The 25357-nt window shown below is 37.9% G+C and overlaps 1 protein-coding gene across 6 annotated transcripts in view; it reads right to left on the bottom strand.

Annotated features, from left to right (window-relative positions):
- Positions 1–25357, bottom strand: part of UXS1 (UDP-glucuronate decarboxylase 1) — a 63220-nt gene that overhangs the window by 33510 nt on the left and 4353 nt on the right. For 3 of the 6 annotated variants that reach the window (XM_054381293.1, XM_054381309.1, XM_054381328.1), the window contains exons 2-6: positions 15651–15678; positions 12472–12535; positions 10360–10403; positions 6498–6558; positions 2299–2479 (exon numbers count right to left, since the gene is read on the bottom strand). In XM_054381293.1, coding sequence (XP_054237268.1) covers positions 2299–2479; positions 6498–6558; positions 10360–10403; positions 12472–12535; positions 15651–15678 — 378 coding nt within the window. The remainder of the gene's footprint in view (positions 1–2298; positions 2480–6497; positions 6559–10359; positions 10404–12471; positions 12536–15650; positions 15679–25357) is intronic. The other 3 variants (XM_054381301.1, XM_054381319.1, XM_054381335.1) reach the window with 1 other exon arrangement.

Genomic DNA, 25357 nt, shown 5'->3' with positions numbered 1-25357 from the left:
TAAACCTCAAACTGAGGGTTAGATTGAAATGAAACTATCTTTAGAAATCCCAAGTACTTTAAAAACACAGAATTCAATTACAAGAGAAAAAAGGTTAATACAACTACTACACAATTTTTTTTTCCCTGCCCCCTTCCTGACTTTCAAAACTCCTAAACCACTTCCACCCCATTAAAGAATTCAGGGCCTTTGCTTTTCTGCTTGAAAAGCCCTCAGTGAACACTATATTCTTGTTTTTCCTGACATCTCCCAGTGTTAAAGCAAAGGAAATCTTAGTGAAGGAGGAGAAAGTCATTCACCACAACAGTTAACTATAGTTACCACAGGGCTAAGAAATAAAATGTATTTTTAGGTGATTTATTACTCTCTGGCGAATCTAGATCAAGATCAAGAATGCTGAGTGCTACTTCACGTCATGGATCAAAGATAATGATTCAGACAAAGCAGACTGTGTGTAGGCATCACTGTGAAGCTAAAAAAAATGCATCAAGAGATTTAGTGAAAGCTAAGCGCCTTGAGACTGAACTCATTTTCTATATCAAAAGTGCATATATTGTTCTTTCTAGATCAGAAATGAGGTATCTTTCAGAAATAAAGCACTGATTACTCTCTCAGGAATTTAAATGTCAAACAACCTTATATGACCCTGTTTAAACAGGGCAATGAATATACAGGAGTTCTTTAGATACAAACCTTCTTTTTTCATGACTTCATAGTCATTCCAAGTAAAATGGAGAAACTGGGACTAAGAAGAACTGATTTATGCATCAACTTGTTAATCTGTTACAATACATATCCCTCATTGTCTCACCTCTTTTCTTTTTGGGACTATAAACTCTGCTCTGAAATTAAATTTTATCATCTTCTTATGTTACTATATCGAGGTTAATTTTATTTTAGCATTTGGCGATGCCAGCTTTAATTTACACTGCTGGAGGATGAGAACACATTCAATAAACTACCTACTGAATAACATGCTATAATTTGTTCTCAATATAAAATGGGGAATTGGTGCCCTAATTGCATAGAACATGGGAGAGGTAGCTGAATGATCTCCGAATTCCCATTCATTAGAGTCTTATAACAGGGCAACAGTATTAGCAATGATGATAATTCTTTAAGGTCTCAAGTGCAATCAATCGAAAAGAAGGTAACAAAAGAAGGGATTAGGCAAGTTGACAAATTGAACTGGCTGAGGTATAAGCTACCAGCACCTGGAGCCAATTAGTAAGATCCTAGCTCCATCATCCTGTCAGTGGAGGCAGAAGGTTGAAGTAAAATAACAGGCAGTTACTGAAGCAGTGCACTGTCAGAGCAGAGAAGGAGCATGTGTACGCAGGACTGTATTAACTGTAGTCAGTAATCCATCACAAGCAGTTAACAAAAAAAGAGATAAGAGATTCAATTACTAGAGATTTTCCCTGTGGAATGCCATCCATTAGAATTCAGCAAAAATAAAAAAGATCTCAGATTTTTTTTGTTTTAAAAAATAATAAAATTAAACAACTACATTGCTATTAAGTTTTAAAGGGATGGAACCAATTCACCAGAAAAGCAGTGTAATTTCAGTAATGCTTTCATTGATTCACTATACAGTTATATACCAGCATTTCTAGACTTCATCTGGAATCTCTCTCAAATATGGCTATGGTATGCTATCTTACAATTTGTCAAAATAGTTTGAGGCTTCTGATAGTTCAGATGTTGAGTTACTTCTAATTCTTCAAATCAGAACTTTTGTTTTTGTTTTTTATTTCTTTATTTAGGGTTTTGTATCAACAAAAAAAAAATCTTGAAAACTGGAAAAATTCAGCACTGCCATTTTCCTATTCTATAGGCTGTGGAATGCTTGTACATGTAGCAGGAACAATGTTTTCCACAGACGACACTTAAGGCTACTAAGGAAAGTGAGATGACTTGCCCTCTGAAAGATTTTATTCTCCTTTTAACTGACCATATGCAGCTGCAGTATGTATGTCACTAGTGTAACTGCAGGCCTGAATTAAACTTCTCTTTAGACCACATACTCCATGTGCAAGCACACATGGATGCAAGACAATGGATAAGACTGGTAGACTGACCTGTTGCCATCTTGTCTTTCCATAAAATCAGTCACATTAGAAAGTTTTTAAAGATTTCCTTCCTCCTATCCACTCACAAAGAAATGATTTCAAAGACAAAAGCACTCTGAATGTCTCGCTCCACACTGGTCACAGAAAATAGGCTAATAATAAACAAAGCACAGAAGTCAGAGCACTAAAACACAAAAGTGCAGATACCAAAGCAGAGGCTACTCACCTTCAATGTACAGGGGCTCGACGACATCATGATTTATCAGTTCGAAGTTCTCATGACCAATCCAGTGCTCCACATTTCTTTTCCTGCCCGTAAAGAAGTTGTCCACAACTGTAACCTCATGGCCATCCATCATTAGTTTGTCAGTAAGATGAGAACCCACAAACCCTGCTCCTCCAGTTATCTGCGTTAGGACAGTTGTTATAAATTTCTTTTTCTTTTTACAGAAACACCAGACAAAGTCTACAAACACGAAGACAGAAGAACAGTAGCTCTCAGATCTTTGCTTACTCCAGGGGAAACAACTCCATTTCCATGTTTTTTTTTTCCCCTCAGTATTTATAGCATTTAAAATTTTAAGATACATGCTTGACATGTTTCATCACTGTCAAGGCTAGAAGTTCAGCTAACCATTCACATCAACAAAATCTCTTTTTCAGATTAGATTAATTTCCTTTTCTTTCCTTCAAATTGGATTGTGCCTTTTTATGTGACAGCAAGGCCTAAAAAGTCCCCAAAAGGTAAGCTCTGTATTCTCTGCAATTCCTACTTCACTGAAAAATGAGACAAAATCCAAGTTTATTTTTGTTCAAGATTTGCAGTGACAGACATGTAAAATCCAGTTTTTGCCCAGTTTAAATTGAAGACATGTTGGATATTGTTAAGTGTGTGCTACAAATTCTTTCACCACTCAGAGAAGGAAGGAAGGGTTTTTTCAGATGAGCCTTCTCATTTGAAATATCGGCCAAACCCAATATTATTCTTTTAGTGTTTAATGCATCCACGGACCACATCATTCCCACCTGAAGCGGTCAGGCAGTTCAACTAGATGATTACTGTAGGTCTCTTCCAACTGAAAATACTCTATTCCATTCTATACCATTAGCTCCAATATCCAGCATTTGGCTGTCTTGGAATTTTATATTTCCCTGTAACGAAACTTACATTTTGAAAGTGATTCAGCTGTTATTTCCATTCCTCAGCTGCAGTGACAGCTAAACAAACAATAAAAGGACATGGTGTAATTGTCAAGACCCTAATGAATGGATGGTGTGCTGCAGTGACAAGCACTGTATGGAGAAGGATACAGATGTCTGAAGTTGCTTCACTTTGTGTTAGTCAAAGCAAAAACATTTATCCTGTTCACTCCCCTGCCATCCACTATTGGAAAAAAAAGACAGATTAGCAAAAGTTCTCTTCAAAAACAAACAAACAACTAGGAAAGACAAAGGCTAACAAAAAATGGGAGGGGTGGGGTCGTGTTAACTACATCTGTTTTCTTCTGTAAGAACTTGAATATCTACTTGTAGTCTGACACTTGTTTTGCTTATGAAAAATTCAGGGCCACCAGTGTGTCGAAGACAATTCTAAGTACCAGTTAATAAAAGAATCATTTAGTTGGTCTATTTAGTATTCTTCTGCGTTTGTCAGGGCTTCTTTGTAGCAGATTCAGTATGTAATTCAGTTCCTTGACAAACCCAAAGGAGAACGGATTTTAAGAGAAGCTGTCTTTGAAAGAAAGAAATAATCTCAAGGCTATTCTGAAATAGACAGGAGAGAACATGTTTTTTTGGCAGAATGTTGTCAACAAGGAGAGGAGGAGAGTAGTAACTGAGGGAGAACAGCCTTCTGCCAAGTGCCACCACTTACCAAGGCCAGAAGCTTATCCTGACTTGGAACCGAGCTGCAGCCTTGCTGAAAGTTCCAAGGGGTGTTCGCGGTGACTATGACAAAGTTCTCTGTAGATAGCCTAAGCCTATCCTTTCTACTGAGGGTCAAGGAAATCCCCTGCTGCTACTTTTATTTCCAGGACTCCAGAAAAGGCAAACTCAATGTCTTTGGTGCAGTAGAAAGTCTTCTACCCATCTCCCTTTTGAAAAACAAAACAACCACAAACCATACCAAACCAAGCACTACTTACACCACTCTTCTATGCTGTATGAAAGCGAAAAAAAAAAAAAGGCGCAACCCAATTTTGTCTGGAAAGAAGCTTTGAATTACTTCAAATCTGTAAATACTTTTAGATAAATATACATCGGCCTTATTAACACATCACTTCCGTAAGTATAAGATAAAGATGCACTTGGAAAAGGAGCTGAATTTCCCCTGGAAAAGTAAACAATGGTGTAAATTTTTTAAAATCATTACTTAAGACTACATTCAAAAAGCAAAGATGATTTATCAGTGAGGCTCTCTGTATAATCTTCCTGTAATTACTCATAAAAGCAAGGTCAATATACTTAATTTCTAAATATGATTTTGAAATCACAATTATATATTAAACCACAAAATCATATACTGGATACTGGATGTGAATCATTTCTGTATCAGAGCTGAAGCACCAGCACCTGCTTCAATAGGCATTCGCATGTAAGACATCCTTAATAAAAATATTTAATTACTTAGTAGTGCCAATATGCTTGGTAACTTCAGCTTCTACTAAAAGGCATAAATATTACTGATGATTTCCTCCACCAAAAGTTTGTGTATTTACTACATGGGTCCATTTCTGCTCTCTGCAGTCAGGTTCAAAACATCTGATGTCCCATATGGAAATTACATTAATTTATTTTATGCTTTTATCAGTCTACTATATTCAATTAAGGCAAAAAAAAAAAAAACAACAAACCAACAACAGAATCCCTTCTCTTGCATAGAGAAGACCATGGCCTAGTCCATTCAGCAAACTGAGCAAATAAATGCACAAGAGTATGATGACTTGTACTCTTATGAGGCTTGTGAATACCCATTCTAGTCGGCACTGAACTAGTCCTTGACCACCACAGAATAAACAGCTGAACAACTTGCTCATCCTTTTATCCAGCTTTCTCTTTAGTAATTTAAGCTATACCAAAAAAAAAAAAAAAATGTGGACACCAAAAACCTACACTCTTCTAGGACAGCAGAAAACACTCCTAAGTCCAACTACCTGCTTCTTGAAACAACAGACTTCAACAAAATAGCCATTATCTTTCAGTGGCAGTCTATAAGTTACTATTAAGAGATCCAGAACTTATTGGCAACTTGCACTGATACTCTTCTTGAGAGCACCTTCTGGCTTCACACAGAAAACATGAATTAAAGCAACTTTGTTACCCTTGCATATATGAGCAGTCAATTTAGGAATCTCACAATTAAGCCCCTCTCTGCCATTTTCCTCAGCAGATCTTCCATAATTAAGAAGGAAACAGTCTACAGGTCTACCTCCTTCAGACTGTCATAAAAATCACAGAATGACATTGCAGAACTAATTTGGTAATGTTTATTCTTTATGGAGTTTTGCAATAGCAATTGAGACAACTGTCTAATAATGCAGTAAAAACAAAGCTTGTGTTTATTTGCATCTTTTTAGTGTTCTTCTTCAAAATGTTAAAAGTCAAAATGAGAGAGAACACTGGCTAAGTCAGGCACTTTAGCAGGGATTTGTCCTAGACTTTGTTTGCTCTCCACTCTGTAAGTTCATACTCTTTATTTATACACCTCAAGTAGCTATAGTTTCTCTGCCCCTTCATAACATGAAGTTTGTGTTGGTTTGGTGGTGGTTTTTTTTTTCCTTTCCTTCTACTGGACAGTCTGAAATACGGAACAATTCTGGGCACTATTAACTTCACAACTGTTTGTAGACAAAACTGGAAAGCCGATGTTGCAGGACAACTTGCTGAGATAAGAATACCTTGGACAACTAATTGTCCTGACTTAGCCTGCCCTCCTCTTCCACCCAAAAATACCTATGATGCAAATACCAGAAACAACAAAGAACAAGAGTAATGAACATCCCATCTGTCTAATTAACTGGTCCTTCTTAACAGGGCTGCAGTGCAGCAGCTCATTCAGCCTTCTCACTAGATTTTGTCCAATTAGGTCACACAAGCTTTCTGATAAGATGTGCCTAAAAAACATCCCAGTTTCTACAATTTAAAGCCATCTGGGGGCACACACAAGGACCATTTAGCAATGTACTCCTGAGATATTACAAGCAGTAGCTTAATTGGCACATTAAACCTCCAGAGCCCAAGCGTGGTTTGAGCCCATTCATATGCTAAATCTGAAAACAGAGTACGTGAAACCTTGTACAGCACATATAACATCTAAGGCCATTTCTTTATTCCTGCTCATGTCATTAATTCTACAAGATTGATCACATTTCACAGATTTTTTTTTTAATTTCCCAAAAAGCAACCCCTGAGTAAATACCAACTTACCAGGATTCTTTTACGATCCTTTTCTGACAAAAATTTCACTGGTGGGTATTTCTGGGTGAAACTACAGAACATTTCAAAACAAAGAAAATAAACTATATAAGCTTTAGCCTTGCTGCTTCTTTCACAGATCTGTCTTCGAAATACAAAAAACAATTCTGAAAACTGCTCACTTTTAAAGTTCTGCTAAGAGTATGTTTAGTACTTTCCTCTAAAGTATCTGGGCCAACATGAGAAAGTGCCCATTCTTTGTAAAACCACTGTGAAAAGTATCAAAATCAAGCTGCAAAAAGTGCTTTTAAACTTTCTACTTAACTGATTTACTAAAATGAATCACTTCTGTCTTTTGAGAGATAGAACTTGTGCCTGGCATGACATTGAAGAGAATAAAACATGAGCAACAATGGGACTTTGTAAAAAACACAACCAACAAACCCCCATTCTTTTTCAATAAAATAACCTTCTTAAAAGTTCTGTAGCAAAAGCAAATCGCTGACTTACTGTATTAACTCCAAGCACTTCTCCTTAAAGTTTCAATGTGAAGTTTAAGAAGAATTAAAACTTCATATTATAAAGTTTCTTGAAGTTTAATTCTTCTGGAGGCCACTTTCTATTTTTTTTTGTACTTTCTTCTTTATAGGAACCTAATTTTGGAATGTTTTCATTTTGATTATGTAACATACAAATCCTCAGTGCTCTCTCAAGCTCTTGATTCTTAGAACCTTAGGTGACTTTCATGGACATTGAATTACATACTTCATTCTCCCCCCACTGGTATGCATTCTGCATACAGCAACAAACTCCTCCAAAGAAAGGTGTGAACAAAGGTGTGCATTTTATTTTATTGATTTCAGTAATTGGCACTGTAGGCTTGGCACTATTTTCATAGCTCAGGTCTTTCTTAACTAAATACCAGTGTAACACTGGACAGAAACCAAACTATGGTTACTCCTCTCCTTCAGTAAATCCACCTGTCAGAGATGCAACTGGATCCAACTGCATGCAGGAGGTATACATGCCAGGAGTTCATGCCAAGATTACATTTTCATCTACTCATAAATAGATTCTGACTGAACTGACCCTACACCTCTGATCTTGAAGCACCTCCTCTGCTTCTAACCTGCAGTACTGGCTCAACAGGAATTCTTCAGACATAAAGCAGTGATGTGTCTGTGCTTTCATCTGCTTTTCAAGAGAGTGGAAATTGCTTTCAATTTCCTGGACAGAGGAAATATAGCAGCAGAATCTTCCAGTGATATCCATAAAAGTATACTGAAATAAGAATCTACCTACATTTGCCCTGTATCAATGCATGGGTCACTAATGGTAGCCCTATTTATCTGATTTAAGACAAAGCAATGGGAAACAGCAGTGCCTAAGAATAACACAGACATGTAAGCACAGCCTGCCTGAGAGCAAAAGGCAAATCAACCAACCAACAAGAGATTTATGGAATATTTTTATGTTATGTGCCAAATAAATCAATGCAAGGTAGACGTTAGTTTCCACCATTTTAAGGTCACACAAATCCAGCATGGAGTCGTCCTGCTGCCAAGGGACCTCCCAACCATTTTAGCACCTTTCATTACACAAGTACTAGCTTAGAGGCAGTGGGCAGAAGTCTTGAACTGGTCCAGTTGAACGAGTTTCTGGCAACATCTGGCAAACTACACTTTTGGCATCAACATTGGGTTTATCCTGACTTAACGCTTGCTTTGATGGCTACATGGCAATGCTTTTGCTGTGCAAATTATAAATAGCTTTCCAATTTTAGCTTCCGTTAAACAACCTCATGTCATGAGCGTTAAGGAATTCTTGTCTTTCCTGCTTCCCAAAAGCATGACAATGGCTTGCTTTCAGGTTTTATCAGCTTATGAGGTAAATGAAACACTAACACTGGACAGTAAGCTTTGCAAGAAGGATCAGCCTTCAGGCATCTGACAGTGAGTAGTTATTTACTGTTACTTTATTATTAATTGCAACAACTCACATGAATTTGAACCAGAGGTAAATGGCTATGCTATTTAAAAAACCAACAACAAAAGCCAGTATTTCCATATAGACCATACAAGCCCATAAACCTACACTGGCTCATACAGAGGCTAAAAAAAAAAAAATTCTTTCCCATTGCCAGACTTTTGAGACAAGACTCATCAATACACTGCAAATACTACTCAAAAAGAAAAATCCATTTCAATGGCTCCTGGAAGAAGTTTCAACTTAACAGTTCCACCCAACAAATCATTTTCATTTAAAAAGAGCCAATCTGGATAGTCTAGTCTCCCACAGAGGTCCTCTGTGAATGGGAGAAGGAAATACATGAATTGCCAACAACTGAAATTGAAGATACACTGGGCTATCAATAACAATTAAGTCAACTGAATAGAGGCAGGACATCAAAATTGTCCTCTGAACATAAAAACTTTACTCTATAATTTGACCATAATAATTGGTATGGAACTATCACATTTAACTGCAATAGGTGACAGTTTATTTCATGTAGCAAGTACCTCACCTAGTTCAATCCATGAAGTTCACATTTATATTAAGAGATGAGCAATCAGATCAGTATCTTTACTAAAATAAATTGCATGTGGCAGGTCAATGAATCCTTCAAATCAATTGGCAAAACCAAACCAAAACAAAACCAGAACTGACAATTTTTTTTCTTCCTTTTATCTTTTTGGCATGGTTTTGTTTTTATTAAGTTTTTTTACAGCACAAGTGAAGTGGGAGGAAGTGTTCACTGGTATGACAAAACTCGAAATACCAAAACACCACTGCAGGTATCAAGCATACCTGTGGCCAAGAGCAATGGGATTCTGCCCCCGCTCCAGACAAATGGCACACTAGCACCAGTATGACATATGTAACCATGCAGTCTACTGGGACTGCTTGGTTAAGTCCAGACTTGGCTCTCTGTTATGCAGCATTGTCAGCTAGCTTCTTGTTTGGGACATCAACAGTGCCACCTGTGAAACAGTACTGCTGTCGAAAGCAGCAGTGTCCTTGTCAGAGCTGACAATTCCCATCACTATGTATTTTGTGATGAAAAGCATCTGTCCATGAGAACACTGAGATGGGAGGGGTGATCTGGTCAAAACACAACCAGGCTGGAGAGTGAGGGAGTTACTTGCAAAGAGACTGAAATGTTTGTGTTCCCCATTCAGCTTACTATCAGCACTCAAGTGGTTCTGATAGCACCGGAGTGAGAATATGATGTCCAGGATGGACACAAACACAGGGAAGGAGAAATACATCAGGCACAGTTTTTTTTGGTTTAACAACTATGTCAATTTAAGGTGTTTGCCAAACTAGAGAATATAAAAAACCTTGTTTGCTTTCCCTCAATTGCATCATCCAGTTTAAACCAAGCTAACACATTCCCTTACAAATCTTGAGGGAAGCAAGTCAGTCAAGCTCATCCAAAGCACATGCACAGAAGAAAATTCACAAGCAAATCACACTATATTAGTTGAACCACAGTACCAGACCACAAGTGTGTGAGGGAAAATGTTTTCAGTCTCTTGCTGCTGAAACAAATATTTTAGCACACATTTGTGCTGGACTTACTACACCGTAGTAATGCATTCACCAGCTGGACTCAAACCAACAAATTCCTTCACGGGATTTGGACTTTAGAAAAATCCAGTGCTCTCAATTTACTTTAGGGGAATCAATCAATCTGAATACCTTAAGCATTAATGTATTGCAGAATTCAGCACCCCATCCTCACTTCGATATAATAAAAATGCGAATGTTTTGAGGGTATACACTATTCTCAAGACTGCAACTACAGCATTGACCATTACTGAACAGAAACTGTTCTTTTTTAACTGCTTCTCAAATTTAAGAAAAGACATACCTTTTTTCCAGATCTTTGATTTTCTCCCTTAGAGGTGCAATAACCTAAAATAAAGGAATAGCATTTAATCTTTGAAGAATCAAACAAGATTCACATCACAAAACATGCAAATGAAGAGTGATTTTAGAGCAAAAAATCATAGTAAAGTCTCCTATGAAGAGTTTCACTGAAGACACTCCAAGAAATGTGCAACTCAAAGCATCCTTTACATTAAAATATCTTTTAACCTTTCATACCAAAAATCAAATCCCCTGGTACAGTGTGAAAACCCTTAGTTTACCACTGAAAACAAAATACAGCAAGACTATGAATATCACAGCCTTGTTGATAAGATTATCGGATATTACAATTCCTCTTTGGCAAAGTGAAGGCGGAACAGACTTGTCTGAGGTTGTCAGAGGCAATCTACATTGAGCAAAAGCACAGCGAGACAGTCAGTAAAACTTCCACTATTTGACAGCACATTCACAGAAGATTCTGTGTAAGACTACACAGAAGTGAAGGCATTACCTACAGTGCAAAGGCTGTAATTTCTGCAAAACATGGTATGTGAATTTAAAGAAACATCGTATTTAAAAATCTAAGATATGTTTTATGTCATGATTCAAAGCTGTATCTAGGCTTTTGAAAAACTATGAAAAGGGCATTTGTTAGAAAATGGTTCACCTACCAGGACTTCTGTCTGCATTTTCACTGCTTAGATATAGAGATTCACTTATGTTGGCATCAGTTTCATATTCTTTATCACAGGACGCAAATTTCTAACAGTGCTGTCAAATTGCAACAGATCTCTGGCCTCTTGTTTTCAAGTTTATTAAAATTTTGCCACAAAAGTTACCGTCTAGGGCCATACGTAAGTCAAAATCTGTCAGAAGGTTATCACCTTAAACAGTACTATAGAGCAATGTTTCAGCAACCAGCATTAATTTATTTTACACAAATACTGCTAGTTAAGGCTAGGTAATTCAGGAACTTAATGAACTGAAATAAGCTGCAGATCCACATTAACAGGAAATACAGTACTGTCATTTATATTCACTAAATATCTACCTTTGTGGAACAGCAAATAGCTCTTGAAACAGTTATGCTTATTCTGAAGGTATAAGATACTGTACAACTAAAGCTTTAAAAACAAGATCCAGGAATGCTCAGCTTCTCAGATCTTACAAGTAACTCTGATCTACTCATTGAATTTCAAGCATTTGACTATTCAAACAAACAATTATTTCAGAATGCTCATTGCAAGGTTTATCAGATTTTGGTTTTAAAGGAAGGAAAAGAAGAAAAATAGAAATGCAGAAGACAAACTAAGAAGACAATCTTTCCATTTTAAGCAATTTCAGTGGGCTTCTCGCTGTGTCTAGAGGAATGATTGCTATATTGACCTTTTGGAATACAAGACACTAGGCAGACTAGACTATTCTAGTATGGTGACATACATCCACACAAAGGGTAGCGAGTATTGACCTCAAAGACTTCTGTATCTATTAAAGTCCAGAAACAACTGGAGAAAGATCTATTGCACACATTCTTAGTATTTCACAGCAAATTGAGCTTGAAACAGAAATTCAGAGTTCAGATTCACCAGTGTCTTCAATACCAGCATCTACTCCAGAAATTGCCAGGATTTGCGCTTAATGTATTGGTCCTACACACCACACCAACCACAAACATCACTATCTTTGTTCTTTAGGGGTTTTTTTGGTTTGCCTTTTTGTTTTTTTAAACAAAAAATGGCATTTGGGGGATGTTTCAAATTTCTAATGAAACCTATAGACACTTAACATTTTGTAAGGGTCAGAGGAAAAATTTGTGTATATCCTTCATACAGTAACAGTTCTCAGGTGGACTCTAAGTCTTTGCTGCAAATGGGACAACAGAGCTATTATATTCAAGGAAACTTTAGAAGGGGGGAGAAGAGAGAGTCACAAATCTGTTAGAAACTCCACTGTAGTGCAGAACAGTTCAGAAAGATGTACAGACAAATCCAATGCTTTGAATAGTTTTAGAGAATGGAGAATAGTGAGCTAGAATTAAACACGCTCTTTCAATACAAAATGGGTGAAACCAAGTCTTAAAAAAAAAAAAGACTACAAGTGTTGGCAAACTAACCTCTTCTATTTTACTTTCCACCTTCTGATCTCCATTTTCTTGAAGAGACCTGTTGGCAAAAAAAAAGAAAATACATAATCCATACATAAGCAGCAATTGCTCCGCTACACCTGCATCACACTTTTCCTGTTAAAAAGTTACATTCAACATACCCCATGTCAGTATTATTTCAAAGACATACTTGGATCAGATGAAAGCAGACAGTTCGATTCTCATTGAAATCAGCTAGTCTTATTACCAAGTTTGGCAGAAGCTGCACGCAGCCCACATGAAATTGTAACAATAAAGGTGACATTTAATTTCACTATAGAAAAGTGTCCATAATCACTGCACTTATGTACAGTCAGCAGAAACGCTGCTAAGTGTAGCTTTACTATGGAAATGCCTAAGATGTCTCTGAGGGTGCCATGGATTGAGTTGAACCTGCTGCTGTTATTCACACCATGCTGCAGTCATGCCAGCTTCAAAAAATGAAAGTGCTAACTGGAGCAAAGTATTATGGGGCTTGAAGTTCAGATTGCAACATGGGAGGTTTCCTGTTCCAGTTGCTACTTCTGGGGTATGGTTTCTTTTTCTGCAGACATGGGGGTGGAAAGAGTGGGAATCAGGTAGCTGCTGGTTTTGATCTTCTGTTTTATGCTGGGTTTTTCCTGTATTTTGCTGTGCTGCTTCTGCAAATAGGCTAAGCTATTGTATTACTAGGTTATTAGATCTACATTGCATTATTAATTACATTATTAGCTAAGGTAATTATGCATTATACTCATGATATTAAACTCCTATCTCTTTATCTCAGCCCTGAGTTTTGTGTGTTACTCTTTCCCTCACTTTTGTGTTGGGAGAGCAGGCAGGTTAGTCCTTGTGCTAAACCGTTACAGAGGGTCTCTGTTTACTGTATGCCACCAGTATGCTAAGAAAACATTTTCCCTTAATGCCATGACTGTTACATCCAGCAAAAGAAGGAAAGGATAAATGCATTTGGCTTTGAACTTTTCCAAACATAAGGGAAATGACCCTACATTAAAACTTGTCTTAAGTGACGATCTGATGGGCAACAATCACTTCACATGAATGCTACTCATTGAAAATGAAACCAAGGATGAAGCATGTCAAAGTAACTTGTGAAAACAGAGTTCTAAGAAACTGGTGCCTTGCACAAATCTGTATAATTTTATTCAGTATCTAATTGTCTAAACTATTTAAATTAGTTGTGTTTATTCTTTGAGTAAACTTCCACAAGCATAGACCATATATTTTTAAATTTCACCTCTTGGATCTAGTCAATACCATTTTCTTTGTTTGCATATTTTTTGTAATTTTTTTTCCAATTAAATCTTCCAAAAAGGGTAATTATTTATCTTACAGTAATAAGATTTCGCATACTAGAGAATTCATTGGTATCCAACATAAAATGAAGTTCTTTCAAATAGAAGAGAGCTCCTTTTACTTGGGATCTGAAGTCATTACACCTAGAGAAACAGAACATCCTTTGTTAAGCAAATATACACATGCTATTAGAGCAATGATTCCCTTCATATCCCTCTGTAAAACTCTTACGAAAAAGTTATCTTCATCCTAGAAATGAGGCAAAAATCATACAGATCACTTTTTTCCTATCAGTATAAAGTGGGATAAACTCCTACACTCTTCAAAACAAATTGTAGTTTATTGTAGTAGTGGCAAATGAAAGCCCTTCAGTTAGTACAGTATGAATTTACTAAAAAGAAGCAATATTAATCAATTCTTGTCATTTTTTTCAAATGTTTTCTCAAATAACAGAATTCTACAAAAACTTGCATGTACAATCTGCACAACACATAGCCCTTCCTCTCTGCTAAATGAGCAAGGAAAATTTGGAAATGAGTATAAAGTGTTCCCTCAATAATGCTTCATACTACTGTTTATTCCTAAATCCTTGAACTTAAGGACTGGTACCCTGCAGTTCAGTTTTCAATAAGCTCTTCCTTCAAACAAAGACAATCTTATTGACTGAGGACCAATACCAGACCTTCAGAAATAAAGTCTTCCCCCTTGATAGGTCTGTAACAGAAAACTCAAAAAGTCAGATGCAGCTAACAGCAGAATTTATAAAGACAGTTTATCAGGGAATGAGCATGCTGGATCCCAGGCCCACCTGCTCTTAAAATCATCTCAGGTTCTTGTCCTTCCTCTGGACATATTCAGCTGCTCATGTAACAGCTGTTAAACTGCCATGTTTGCTGGTCACAGTAACATGGTAATCCAAATGATAGGTCCCATCTGTAAGCTTCGGCAGTTCAGCAGCTGTTCGCCTCACAGCTGAACACTTTGCAGCAAGGATGGGAAACTCCAAGGGAAGAGCACTGCTTGGGACAGCATCAGATCTTGGGTAAGCTGCCCTGGCATAACCAGAGCCCAAAGAAAATTCATTAGTTTTCCTACTTTGCTGTAAATTTGCTTTACTCTGTGCTGCTAAGAATGGCAACAGAACACCAAAACTCTCTACTAGCAAAACAATGTGGTGAAATATTTTGTCCTCTATACATAAAGACTTTGTTGTAGTTAACAGACTGTCCCCATGTTCTCTTGTTTTTTTCAGTTGTGCCTCCCTCATGAATTTTGCCAGAAGGCAAATGCTCATAAGTGAGTATAAACACTGTGGTAATCTGCATGTTTTGCTTCCTAAAAATTCTGGGAGACAGCTTCAGGATGTTTTGCTTTTTGGTAGTTTAAACCATTGGATTCTCTCCCAATTAATTGTAGACAAGGAAAAAACCCTCAAACAACATTTCCAATAATATGCACAGAAATATAGTTATAGAAAGCATGATCTGCAGCTCTTCAATGTTTAAGCATTTATTGTCATTGAGATATGGTCAGACCTGCATCGCAGAAAAGCAGAATTGAAGACAATGTGCTCAGCTATGCCAACCAATTTGGCTGAAGAATTCAAAATCAGAGGATGAATTTGCGTAAAGAAAGCAGATGCTAAAGTGTGAGTAAGATCCTAGGTAAGATTTGCAGCAGACATACAAGCCTTTTTTGAGCCTGAACACCTTGAATGCAAAAAAATGGTATCAGAGCAGCATAACAATCATCCAAACAATAGTGTGAGCTGCTGTTCTGTTTTCTCAGATGGGAAAAGTAACATTATTTCAGATAAGGATATTCAATACAAAAACTGTATATATACACCTTACCTCATATTGACAAAGTTTCCCCATACGGCTGGAAAATAAGAAGAGAGAGAACATTACAGTGCCATGTAGCAGTACATGAGGTCATTTTTCCTATTATCATCAGAAGCAATTTAAAACAGTATTATGTTAATCAGAAATTACCTACATATGTTACATACATGATATATACACACACACATCCCAAGTGACTAAAAGACATTTTAAGAGTATGGGAGGAATTCTGATGAAATCACATGAGACTGTAACAAAAAGAAAGAAAATAGAGTAATTCAATAAAAGGACTAGACTATTCCAATGCACACCTGGAATTACCCAACTAGTAAATGAGCAGATACACTTATCTGATCATTATCCCCACACTGTATTACAGAAACAAAATGTGCAAGAATTCTCTGAACTATAATTTGGCACTGCACACAGATTAAACAAACCATAGCCCAGGGTTTGTTTATCTGGGATACTGAAAAAAAAAAACCAACACAAAAAACCAAACAGCAAGAAAAAAAAAATCCTGTGGACCCTACAAAAACTAGAAATCGCAGACTGCTAAGACTCAAAACACCAGCCGCTACAGGTGATAGCTGAGCTAGCCCAAGAGATGCCACAGGAGTTCTGTGTTAAAGGTAGCAAGTGCTTGTGCACACATGTTCTCTCTCTCTCTAAATATGTAAATATTGTACCTAAGCAATGTAACCAAATGCCTCACTAAGCAAACAAAATTCATTTATTACACCCTTTGTATGGAAAATAGTTATATGGAAGATAAACATTCATTTTCCTTTTAACTTTCTACTAGGACACAGAAAGTAGTTTAACATGATACCAAGCTAAACTATAGAGAGTGGACAACTTCAGATTGTCAAGACAAAAAAGGTTAATACAGACAGTTATGTAAGCAACTCTGCAACAAAATGCAATGCAGGAAATCTACCCCAAATACCTCCAGAAAAATCAAGCTCCAACTGCTCTTTAGGAGATAAACCTCAACCTAAAAACCTGAATTGCACTAGGTCATAAGAAGGAGTAGTGTATATGCAGTGTATACATACAAAAAGCTTCTGAAGTGTCCTCAGTTTTTGCAAGCTGCACTTCAGGACTCATGTAGCAGATAATGAAGTAATTTGCCTAGTTTCAGGCTTTGCACATACATTTTCATGATTAGTACTTACTGACTCTCAAGCAGACAACCAAGTGTTACAGGAACACTAAAAATGATGCTACAGTCACAGGCACCTCCTCAGCAAAACAAGAAATGAGACACCCAGGAAAGGACAGCAGGGAAGACAAGTGAGGATGCAGTAATGCAGTCACCATTCCACCCCTTAAGGGATGGCAAAGCGACTAAATTGCTTGTAACAACTTAGTGCTGCTGAGCAATTCAAAGAGTAACTCAAATCTGTAACAGAATCAAATGAATTGCAAGACACTAGGATATCTGTGGTGGCATCATAAAACCTTTGTCATTTCTGAGGAAAAGGTTAAGGAAGCTTCATATTAGAATAGAGGATCAACAAAATCCAAGTGAATTTAAGAAACCCTGGGGATTTTACGTTAATATGAGGTAAAGTGAATTCTCCCTGGGAAAAAGGGATACAGTACTGAACACTAAGTTAAATCCAAGTTATTTACCCTCTGGCCAGAATTTTAGAATTATTTATGATAAAACTAATGGATTTTTATTTTTTTTCAGTGAATGATGACAATCTAGAACTGCAAGCACAGAACTATCAAGTCACACATTACTCAGCAACACTCAGAATAGTTATTTTTCTGGGCTACAGAAATCCATGCAAATAATGAAGCATTGTCTAACATGTGGCAGGAAACATCTGGGCTTAGTTGGTGAAGCACAAATTGAAGAAAAAATGAGTTGCCAGCTGCACCACAAATACCACCCTGCCAGTTTTTTTGCAAAGATGGTGCAGCTATAGTGCCTACAAGAAACAGATTTTCTAAAGAAAACATGTTAATTCTGTGTGCTCAGTGTCCACAGCAAGGAAAGGGAACTCAAAGACATTCATGTACTTCCAGAAACACTACGCTTGATATCCTAGATCTGTAAAAGCAAACGATCTTCGAGGAAATCTATTTTTGTACCATTGCACGAAAGAATGAAGCTGCAAAACGAACCACGTACAAAATACCATATGCAAGGATTTGAGGAGCCCTGAAGTCTCTTTCACATGCAGCAGAAACTCACTTGAAGTACTTCCCTCTGTGGTGGGTTGAAAATTGCCCCCCCAACATAAAATTGCCAGACCAGCTCAGCTGGAAACAAATAAAGATGTATGTCCAAGCAAAACTACAATCTAAAATGAAATGCAATGAATATGTACAAAATACGCAGTATTTATATATATGTACAATTTATAAACAACAGAAGAACCCCTCTGGCCAGAACCAAGGGACTACTAATAGCTTCCCCTTCCCTGTTCCCTTCCCTACTCCCCTGTACACATGGTAAAGGACAGAGAGGAGCAGAGAGTTGCTTGTTAGTACTTAGCCACAACAAAGCAATGCAGTCAAGGTCAGCAAAAACCAGAAGCACCAACCAGAGCAGAGGAAGCAAAAAGAGAGCAAGTTAGTTTACAGATCTAAGTTTTATTGCAGAGATCTGTCCAATGGGATTATTTAGAGCTTATCATTATTTTTCTTTTTACATCCAGTAGTAATTTATTTACATTCTACTACTGTCTGTTCAAGGGCTTTGGAAAACATTCAAGGCAGAGCCTAAAACGACCACACCCTCAGAAAGCATTATGAATGCACAATTCTAAGGAGGATCTCTTTGGCTACTGCACATTCACATAGTTCATCAAAGTACCCCACAATTTTTTATATAATGGGCTTAAACAGTTGCAGAATCAACAGTACAAGTATGGCTTACAGAGTATTTCCCTGACTTATTGCTTCCTTGCCCTAAAAGCTATGCCAAGGCCAGCCTGGCATTCAGGCAAGAATGATGGAAATACATCAGACAAGTAGGGCCAAAACAAGCTGAATGGTGCAGAATTACAAGCCTAAATCCAAGACAACAACCCTCACAGGCACCATACAAAACTTTGACGGACCTAGCATGTCCAGGCACCAAAAGCTGCAGACAGTTAAAAAAAAAAAAAACAAAAAACAAAAAACAAAACGCTTCCTTACCAGCAAGGTCACGAATCAAGCACCATGTATAAAAACAGTTTTCAAAGCATCGAATTCTTAATGGTTCTGATTTCAGCAAACACTGATATAACAGAACATCTCACTGCAAAAGCCAGCCTTTAAAGAAACAATGAAAACAACTGACTTTAAAGCCAAATCTTTTAAGACAAGAGGTATTCATCCAGGATAACAGTCCCATACTAACTCTCAAACCTTAGAGATTCAACACCCTCACCCATCAACAGCCACATACAGTACACACTCTATGAAGAACTTCCTATTTGCCAAACTAGAAAGCATTCATGGACAGAGAATCTTCCTGTCATCTACTGAAACTCTGCGCAAGGGAAGAATTCATGAATTGGACTATGTAGACAGAAGCACGACTTGTAACCAAACAATTAAGATGCTCACCTACAAGAGAGAAGAAACAGAGGTTCTGCTTTTTCACTCAAAGACTATTTGTAAACCTCCCCCAATGACTGAATAAAGTAGTAAGAGATCAGAACATCTGGATTGTTCTGAAACCCACAAAAACCTGGGTTAATGGCCTGTATGAGAAAGGTCTAGCCCTGTTTTGACTATCTCTTCTGGCAAGTTTTTCCCCACTGCATCCCTTCCATAAAATAATAAGAAAAATAATTTTTATTGTAGCATTTTTGCAAAGATTAATCTTCATGGTACTTGCAATTAAAAGTACCTCAGAGGCATTAATCACTCCCACAGACTTTTCACTTTTAAGTGACAACTTCCAGACAAGAATGACATGCCTTAAATGAAGCAATAACAAGCTGTACTTTTCTAAAAGATATTTGTTTCTTAAAGACTTAATCACAGTATTGCTATTAAAGAGGTATTTACATTTTACCAACTAAGCATTAATCACTCATGGTTTTCAGAAAATCCCAATGCTCTTTTTTGTTTGGTTTGTTGTTTGGGTTTTCCCCCTCCAGCCTCTGAGAGATCAAGCTGTAACTATTTGGCAAGCACAGCCTTACAGAAAAATTGTTGTAGATTTCCAAGACTTCTTAAAACTATTTTAAACAAAAGCCAATCAATCACAGACAAGTAAAGAATGGTGGTCTTTCTACTGAAGGTTTGTTTAGTTTTTCTAGACAAAACCCTTTCAGAAATTATGATGGATGCAGAACAGTACAACAACTGGGCTGCTTTCAGCAAAGGCAAATTCCAAGACCCATCTTTTGGATGCACACCAACCCTGCCTGCATGAAGTAAAACCAAAAATCAAACAACTAAAACCAAACCACAAAATCTGTCAAGTCACAGTGGAAAAAGCACAACAGAAGTCCCAAGCAATTTACTGTTGAGTATCCACAGTCAGACTTAGCTCTGACCAGCTGCATTTCATAGCAGGAAAAGGATGTTTTCACCTGAACATCCCTTGGAGCCTGTTAGCTGCAATACTACTTGCTGTATAGTAAATCTATAAAACACAGATTAGTTCTCTGAGAATGGTATGTGCCTTAACCAAACCACAACAGGCTGGGAAATCATAAAAATAATACTGTCACAATCTGATGGTGGAAAAAAAGAGAGTCTCAAAGAAAGCCTGTGCCTTTACCCCAAGATGACCCTTCCTTGGGGCTCTTTAACCAGCATTCAAATCAAGTCATAAACTATCACAAGGCACTTGTGGTAATATATACCCTTAAATTGGAATTATCAGTGACAATATCAGTTTCAGCATCACATACATTTTAAAAGAGATGTTTTAAAAGTCAGACCATGATGCCCAGAGATTCAACTGTACCAAAAACTGATGCAATTTCTTCTAAAATCATTTTCTTCCCAAATGCCTTTGTTGGTCACATTTTCAAGATGCTCAGTTAAAGAAACTTTTAAACAAACTTTTGTCTAAATAGATTTAGCTCAATACACAGGAATTTTTCACTGCATGGCTCTCCTTAAGACTCTGGACCTCAGAATAAAGAGTACAGGATTATGTCTGTTTCAAATGGATCTCTCTATCAACAGAAACAGCATGTGGGAACAATATGAACTGATAGACAGTCGTAAACTGGATTTCTAGGCAAAATTCTAAGCTTTGAATGTCCAAATTTAATTGCTTCTGCAAAACCTTCTGTTTCAGACAGATGCAATGTTATTCAAAAGAGGTTATTTTTTTTCCCCTTAAATATGACTCTCCAGAGTCACTCAGCAACCTCAGTTTCCTAGTAGAAGTAAGTTTTTTGTCTCCAGAGGAAAAATTTAACAAAATGTTAAAGTAGGCAAAGGAGAGTCATAAAATGCTTATTCTTATAGATGCATCAGAGTGTTAACTTAATTGTCTTTAAGATCTGTTACACACATAACACTGTTAGGAAAACTGTTCTTCATTTTAGGAAACTATCATTTCCCACACAGCATTCTTGTTGCCAAATCGGAGAGAGATGGATTTGATCAACTACTCAATGGATAAGGAATTGGTTGGGTGGCTGCAACCAAAGAGTTGTGGTCAACTGCTCAATGTCCAAAGCAAGATTACTAACAAGCGGTGTCCCTCAGGGGTCTGGATTGTAACCAGTACTGTTCGGTACCTTTATTAATGACACAGTAAGACTGAGTGCATTCTTGGCAAATCTGCAGATGGCATCAAGCTGAGCAGTGCCACTGAAGGAAGGGATGACATTCAGAAGGACCCTTACAAGCTGAAGGAGTAGGCAAATACGAACAGCCATAAAGTTCAACACAGTCAAGCTCAAGCTCCTGCACCTCAGTCAGGGCAATCACCAGTTACCAGTACAGACTGGGGGATGAATGCACTGAAAGTAACCCTGTGCAGAAAGTAACCTGTACTGATGGATAAAAAGATGGACATGAACAAAGAGTATGTACTTGCAGCCCAGAAAGCCAACCATATACTGGGCTCCATCAAAAGAAGCATGGCCAACAGGTGAAGGGTGGTGATTCTGTTCCTCTACTGTGGTGAGACTTGACCTGGAGTACTGTGCCCAGCTCCAGCATCCCCAGTACAAGAAAGACATAGACCTGTTTAGAGCGGGTTCAGAGGAAGGCCATAAAAATGATTACAGAGCTGGAACACCTCTCTTGTGAAGAAAGGCTGAGAGAGTTGGGATTGACCAGCTTGGAGAAGAGAAGGCTCTGGGAAGGCTTTATTGCAGCTTTTCAGTACTTAAATGAGGCCCATGAGAGAGATGGGGACAGACTTTTTACTAGGGCCTTCAGTAATAGGAGGAGAGACGCTGTGAACCTGAAAGAGGGTATGTTTAAATTACATACAAGGAACAACTTTTGTGATTAGGGTGGTGAGATGCTGGAACAGGTTGCCAAGGTAAGTTGTGGATGTCCCATCCCTCTAAGCATTCCAGGTCATGTTGCAATATTAGCGAAGATGACAAAACTACTATTCATAACTTCCTATTACAGAATATCACCTTCCTTGGTAATGTTTATGATTATGACTTTGGGGAACACACAGCAATATTCCTCTGGTATGTCTATACAGATTTCTGTACAGCAAGTAGTTTTTCCTGTTTTATTCCCTGAATTGATGCCCTGCTCTGCAATAAAGTTCTCGCCCCAACTCCAAGACAGCAGAATTTTACTACATGGAAAGTTCCCTAGTCACATGGATACAGGGTTTTGTGAAGGAAAGGATGTTCTCTTCAACCTGGATAGCATCACCATTCTATGCTAAGTCTCTCAGATAGCGATCACCTTGTAAAACAAAGGCAACACAGCCACCAAGACAATATTTTGTGCCTTCTCTCAAGAATGAATAAAACTTTGGCAAAATGATACACTCCTACAGCTGCGAGATATAACATTATGCAAATTTTCTTTCCTTACAAGAGTTAATGATGTTTCATAGTGGATGGGGAGCTAACCATGAATTCTTACTCTAACATTTCAGTTAGCAATGTCACTTCATGACTCAATTCTGCTCTTTGTTTCCCAGATGGTAAATTCTTTCTGACTCTTCTGTTAAGTCACTTTTTTCCAGTTCTATTCAGTGTTTCTACTCCTCCCTATCTCATATCTTCAGTATACAATTCTTTACCACTACTCATCCATTGTTTGTATTTTGCCACAACTAAGGTAACGTTCTCCAATTGTGCGTTAGGACAAACAGAAAAAAAAAAATCCAGTATTTACCACAAAAACCAGAATGCATAACTCACCACAGTTAAGAAATACCAAACAGGATCTTCAGTTTTCATCACCACATATACTTAAGCATGTCTGGACATCATAGTACTTTTCTAGCTTTAAATTATCTGCTTGAAACAATGAAGTGGCTTGCCAATACATTGACGGCCTACAAAAGTTTTGAACTTCCAAGTGATACAGGATTTTCACCTATACCCAAGCAGAGCAGCACGTTTTTAATTGGATCAAAATTATTTTGGCAATGTGAAAGCTAAGCAATCTAAATTGCTAACATCCCTATGTTCCCTTTTCACCTAATAATAGACAAACAACTGTTCTTCAGCAGCAGCAGACGGTGAAATACTATGAAACAGCATCTACCTCCAGATAGATTTGACCTACACAACAAAACCTGTTACAAAAAGCATTTTCTTCCCTTGTTTTAAAGCCACATGGCAGGTTAAAGAAACCAATAGAAACATTCTAAGCCAACAGACCTGTGAGTGCTCCTGTCAGGGTCACACATCTCCCTTTTTAAAGGGGAGGAAAGAGAAATGTGTCATATTCATAATATATTATATGCAGTTTTACACAAATCATGCTTTACCCCATTTAGATGGTAGCCCTGAGTTCTCAAATGCCTTTTAAAAATATTAACGTAAAATAAAAATAAAAAAAAAGAGGAGCTCTCTTTTAGTCCTTGACCTTCTGTTTCTCAGATGTAGCTAGCAGAACTGTGGGACATTTTTCAAAAAAATCAAAGAAGCAGAGAATGTTCCACTCTCAAGATAACAATGTTACACTGGCATGCACCTCAACTCCCAGGACCATGAGCAGCCACCTGTGCTGGTTTGGGGCCAGACAGATTGTCTCTTGCCCCGAAAGGGACAAAAGAATGATACTCACACAAACGGATTGGAGAGTGATGGAAAGTTTAAATGGAAAAGCAATTGGTGAAGCTACAGAGAACTACAAACTACAAAGCATAGTGACAAAGAGTATCCCAAAGCGTACAGAACCCCTCACAGAATTCCCAAAGGCTTCCCAATCCTTCCCTTCTTCCCACCTGAGGGTAAACCCAAACTCCCCAGGGCTCTTTCTTTCCCCTCCCACTGCTAGGCAAGTCTCAGGCTGGCCAGGTCTGAGACTGCCCCCCCCTCCATTCTCCTCCTGGCATTAGGCCTAGACAGGCCTAAGAGGCCTAGAGAGATACTCCCCCACCGTTACCCGATAAGAGAGGACATCTCCCAGGGGAGCAGAGAGGGAAGAAAGAGGAAGAGGATGACTCTGCAGATGGCCTTATAGGGCGCAGGATTTATGGGTAGAAATACGCCGTTTCCTGTGTCCACCCCTGTGGGTGGGTACCTGGGACACCAGAGGTGTATCTCATGCAGCAGTGGCAGGGGGCACCCAGCCTAAACTGCCACACCACCTAAGGTAACATAACTTAAATTAGGATAGCAGTAAAATGACGGCTCATGATTCAAATCAATTACTGTCAGCATTTTAAGTTTGTTGACTGCTAAGATTGTTTTCGGCAGACTCACAGCATGCTCCAATAGTCAGTACTGTAAACAAAACAGACTCACTTTTCCCAGTTACTTTTTTTACAACTCCCTCCGAGTAAGTTGGTAAAGTAACGCCCATCTCTCCCTTTCTAGGGTCCAAGAACTAGAAACTGAAAACCAGCAGTTTCAAGTAACCTCTCTTTTGGCCAAACAACCTTACAGAAAAGAAACAAGCAACAAACAATAATGAAATCTTTCCTCTTTGCCAAAACACAATGGGAAAAAAGGTGAAAGCTCCAAGAGTGTTTGTTCTTGAGTTGAATGATGGCAACACCACCTCCTGCACATGCCACAGAAAAGACAAACACTAAATGGAGATAAAATACTAAAGATAAATACTGAAGACTAACATTAAATGGAGATAAGCTGGGAACCATAAGGATTAATTTTTTCCAGAATGCAAAAACCTGGTTTAAAATATCATGGCTAGCAAAGCAGAGTTCCTGACACACTCAATGTAAGGAAGAACAAATTTTCATAAACTGTATGATTATAGCTAGTGGAAGCCTGATGAGCAGGGAACTGGAAGCTGCTGAAGACAGCAAACTTATTTGCATAAACCCACAGATGAAAGGCAGCTCTGCAAGACATGAAGCCAGGAAGCAAATGGTTTTGGTTTGTGTTTTGGGGTAGATAATCCATGGCATGCTGACATAAAAAACAAGAGCTTGATGTCACATCAGACCATTTCTAACCCTTTCAAGGCCAGTCAGTTCTGTCTAGTTAGAACAGCTGTGGAAGGAAGATTCCTGGTATTCTGCACAGCGATACTGAATAACTTTCAACTAGCCTTGAGAATTAGGACAGGACCAAATCGCAGCTACGTTACTATTACCAAAAGTGAAAGTAAAAGCTTAT

The sequence above is a fragment of the Indicator indicator genome, chromosome 1, assembly GCF_027791375.1.
Source record: "Indicator indicator isolate 239-I01 chromosome 1, UM_Iind_1.1, whole genome shotgun sequence".
Taxonomy (NCBI): Eukaryota; Metazoa; Chordata; class Aves; order Piciformes; family Indicatoridae; genus Indicator; species Indicator indicator.
The sequence above is the reverse complement of the archived record's forward strand: the minus strand, read 5'-3'. Positions and strand labels throughout refer to the sequence as shown.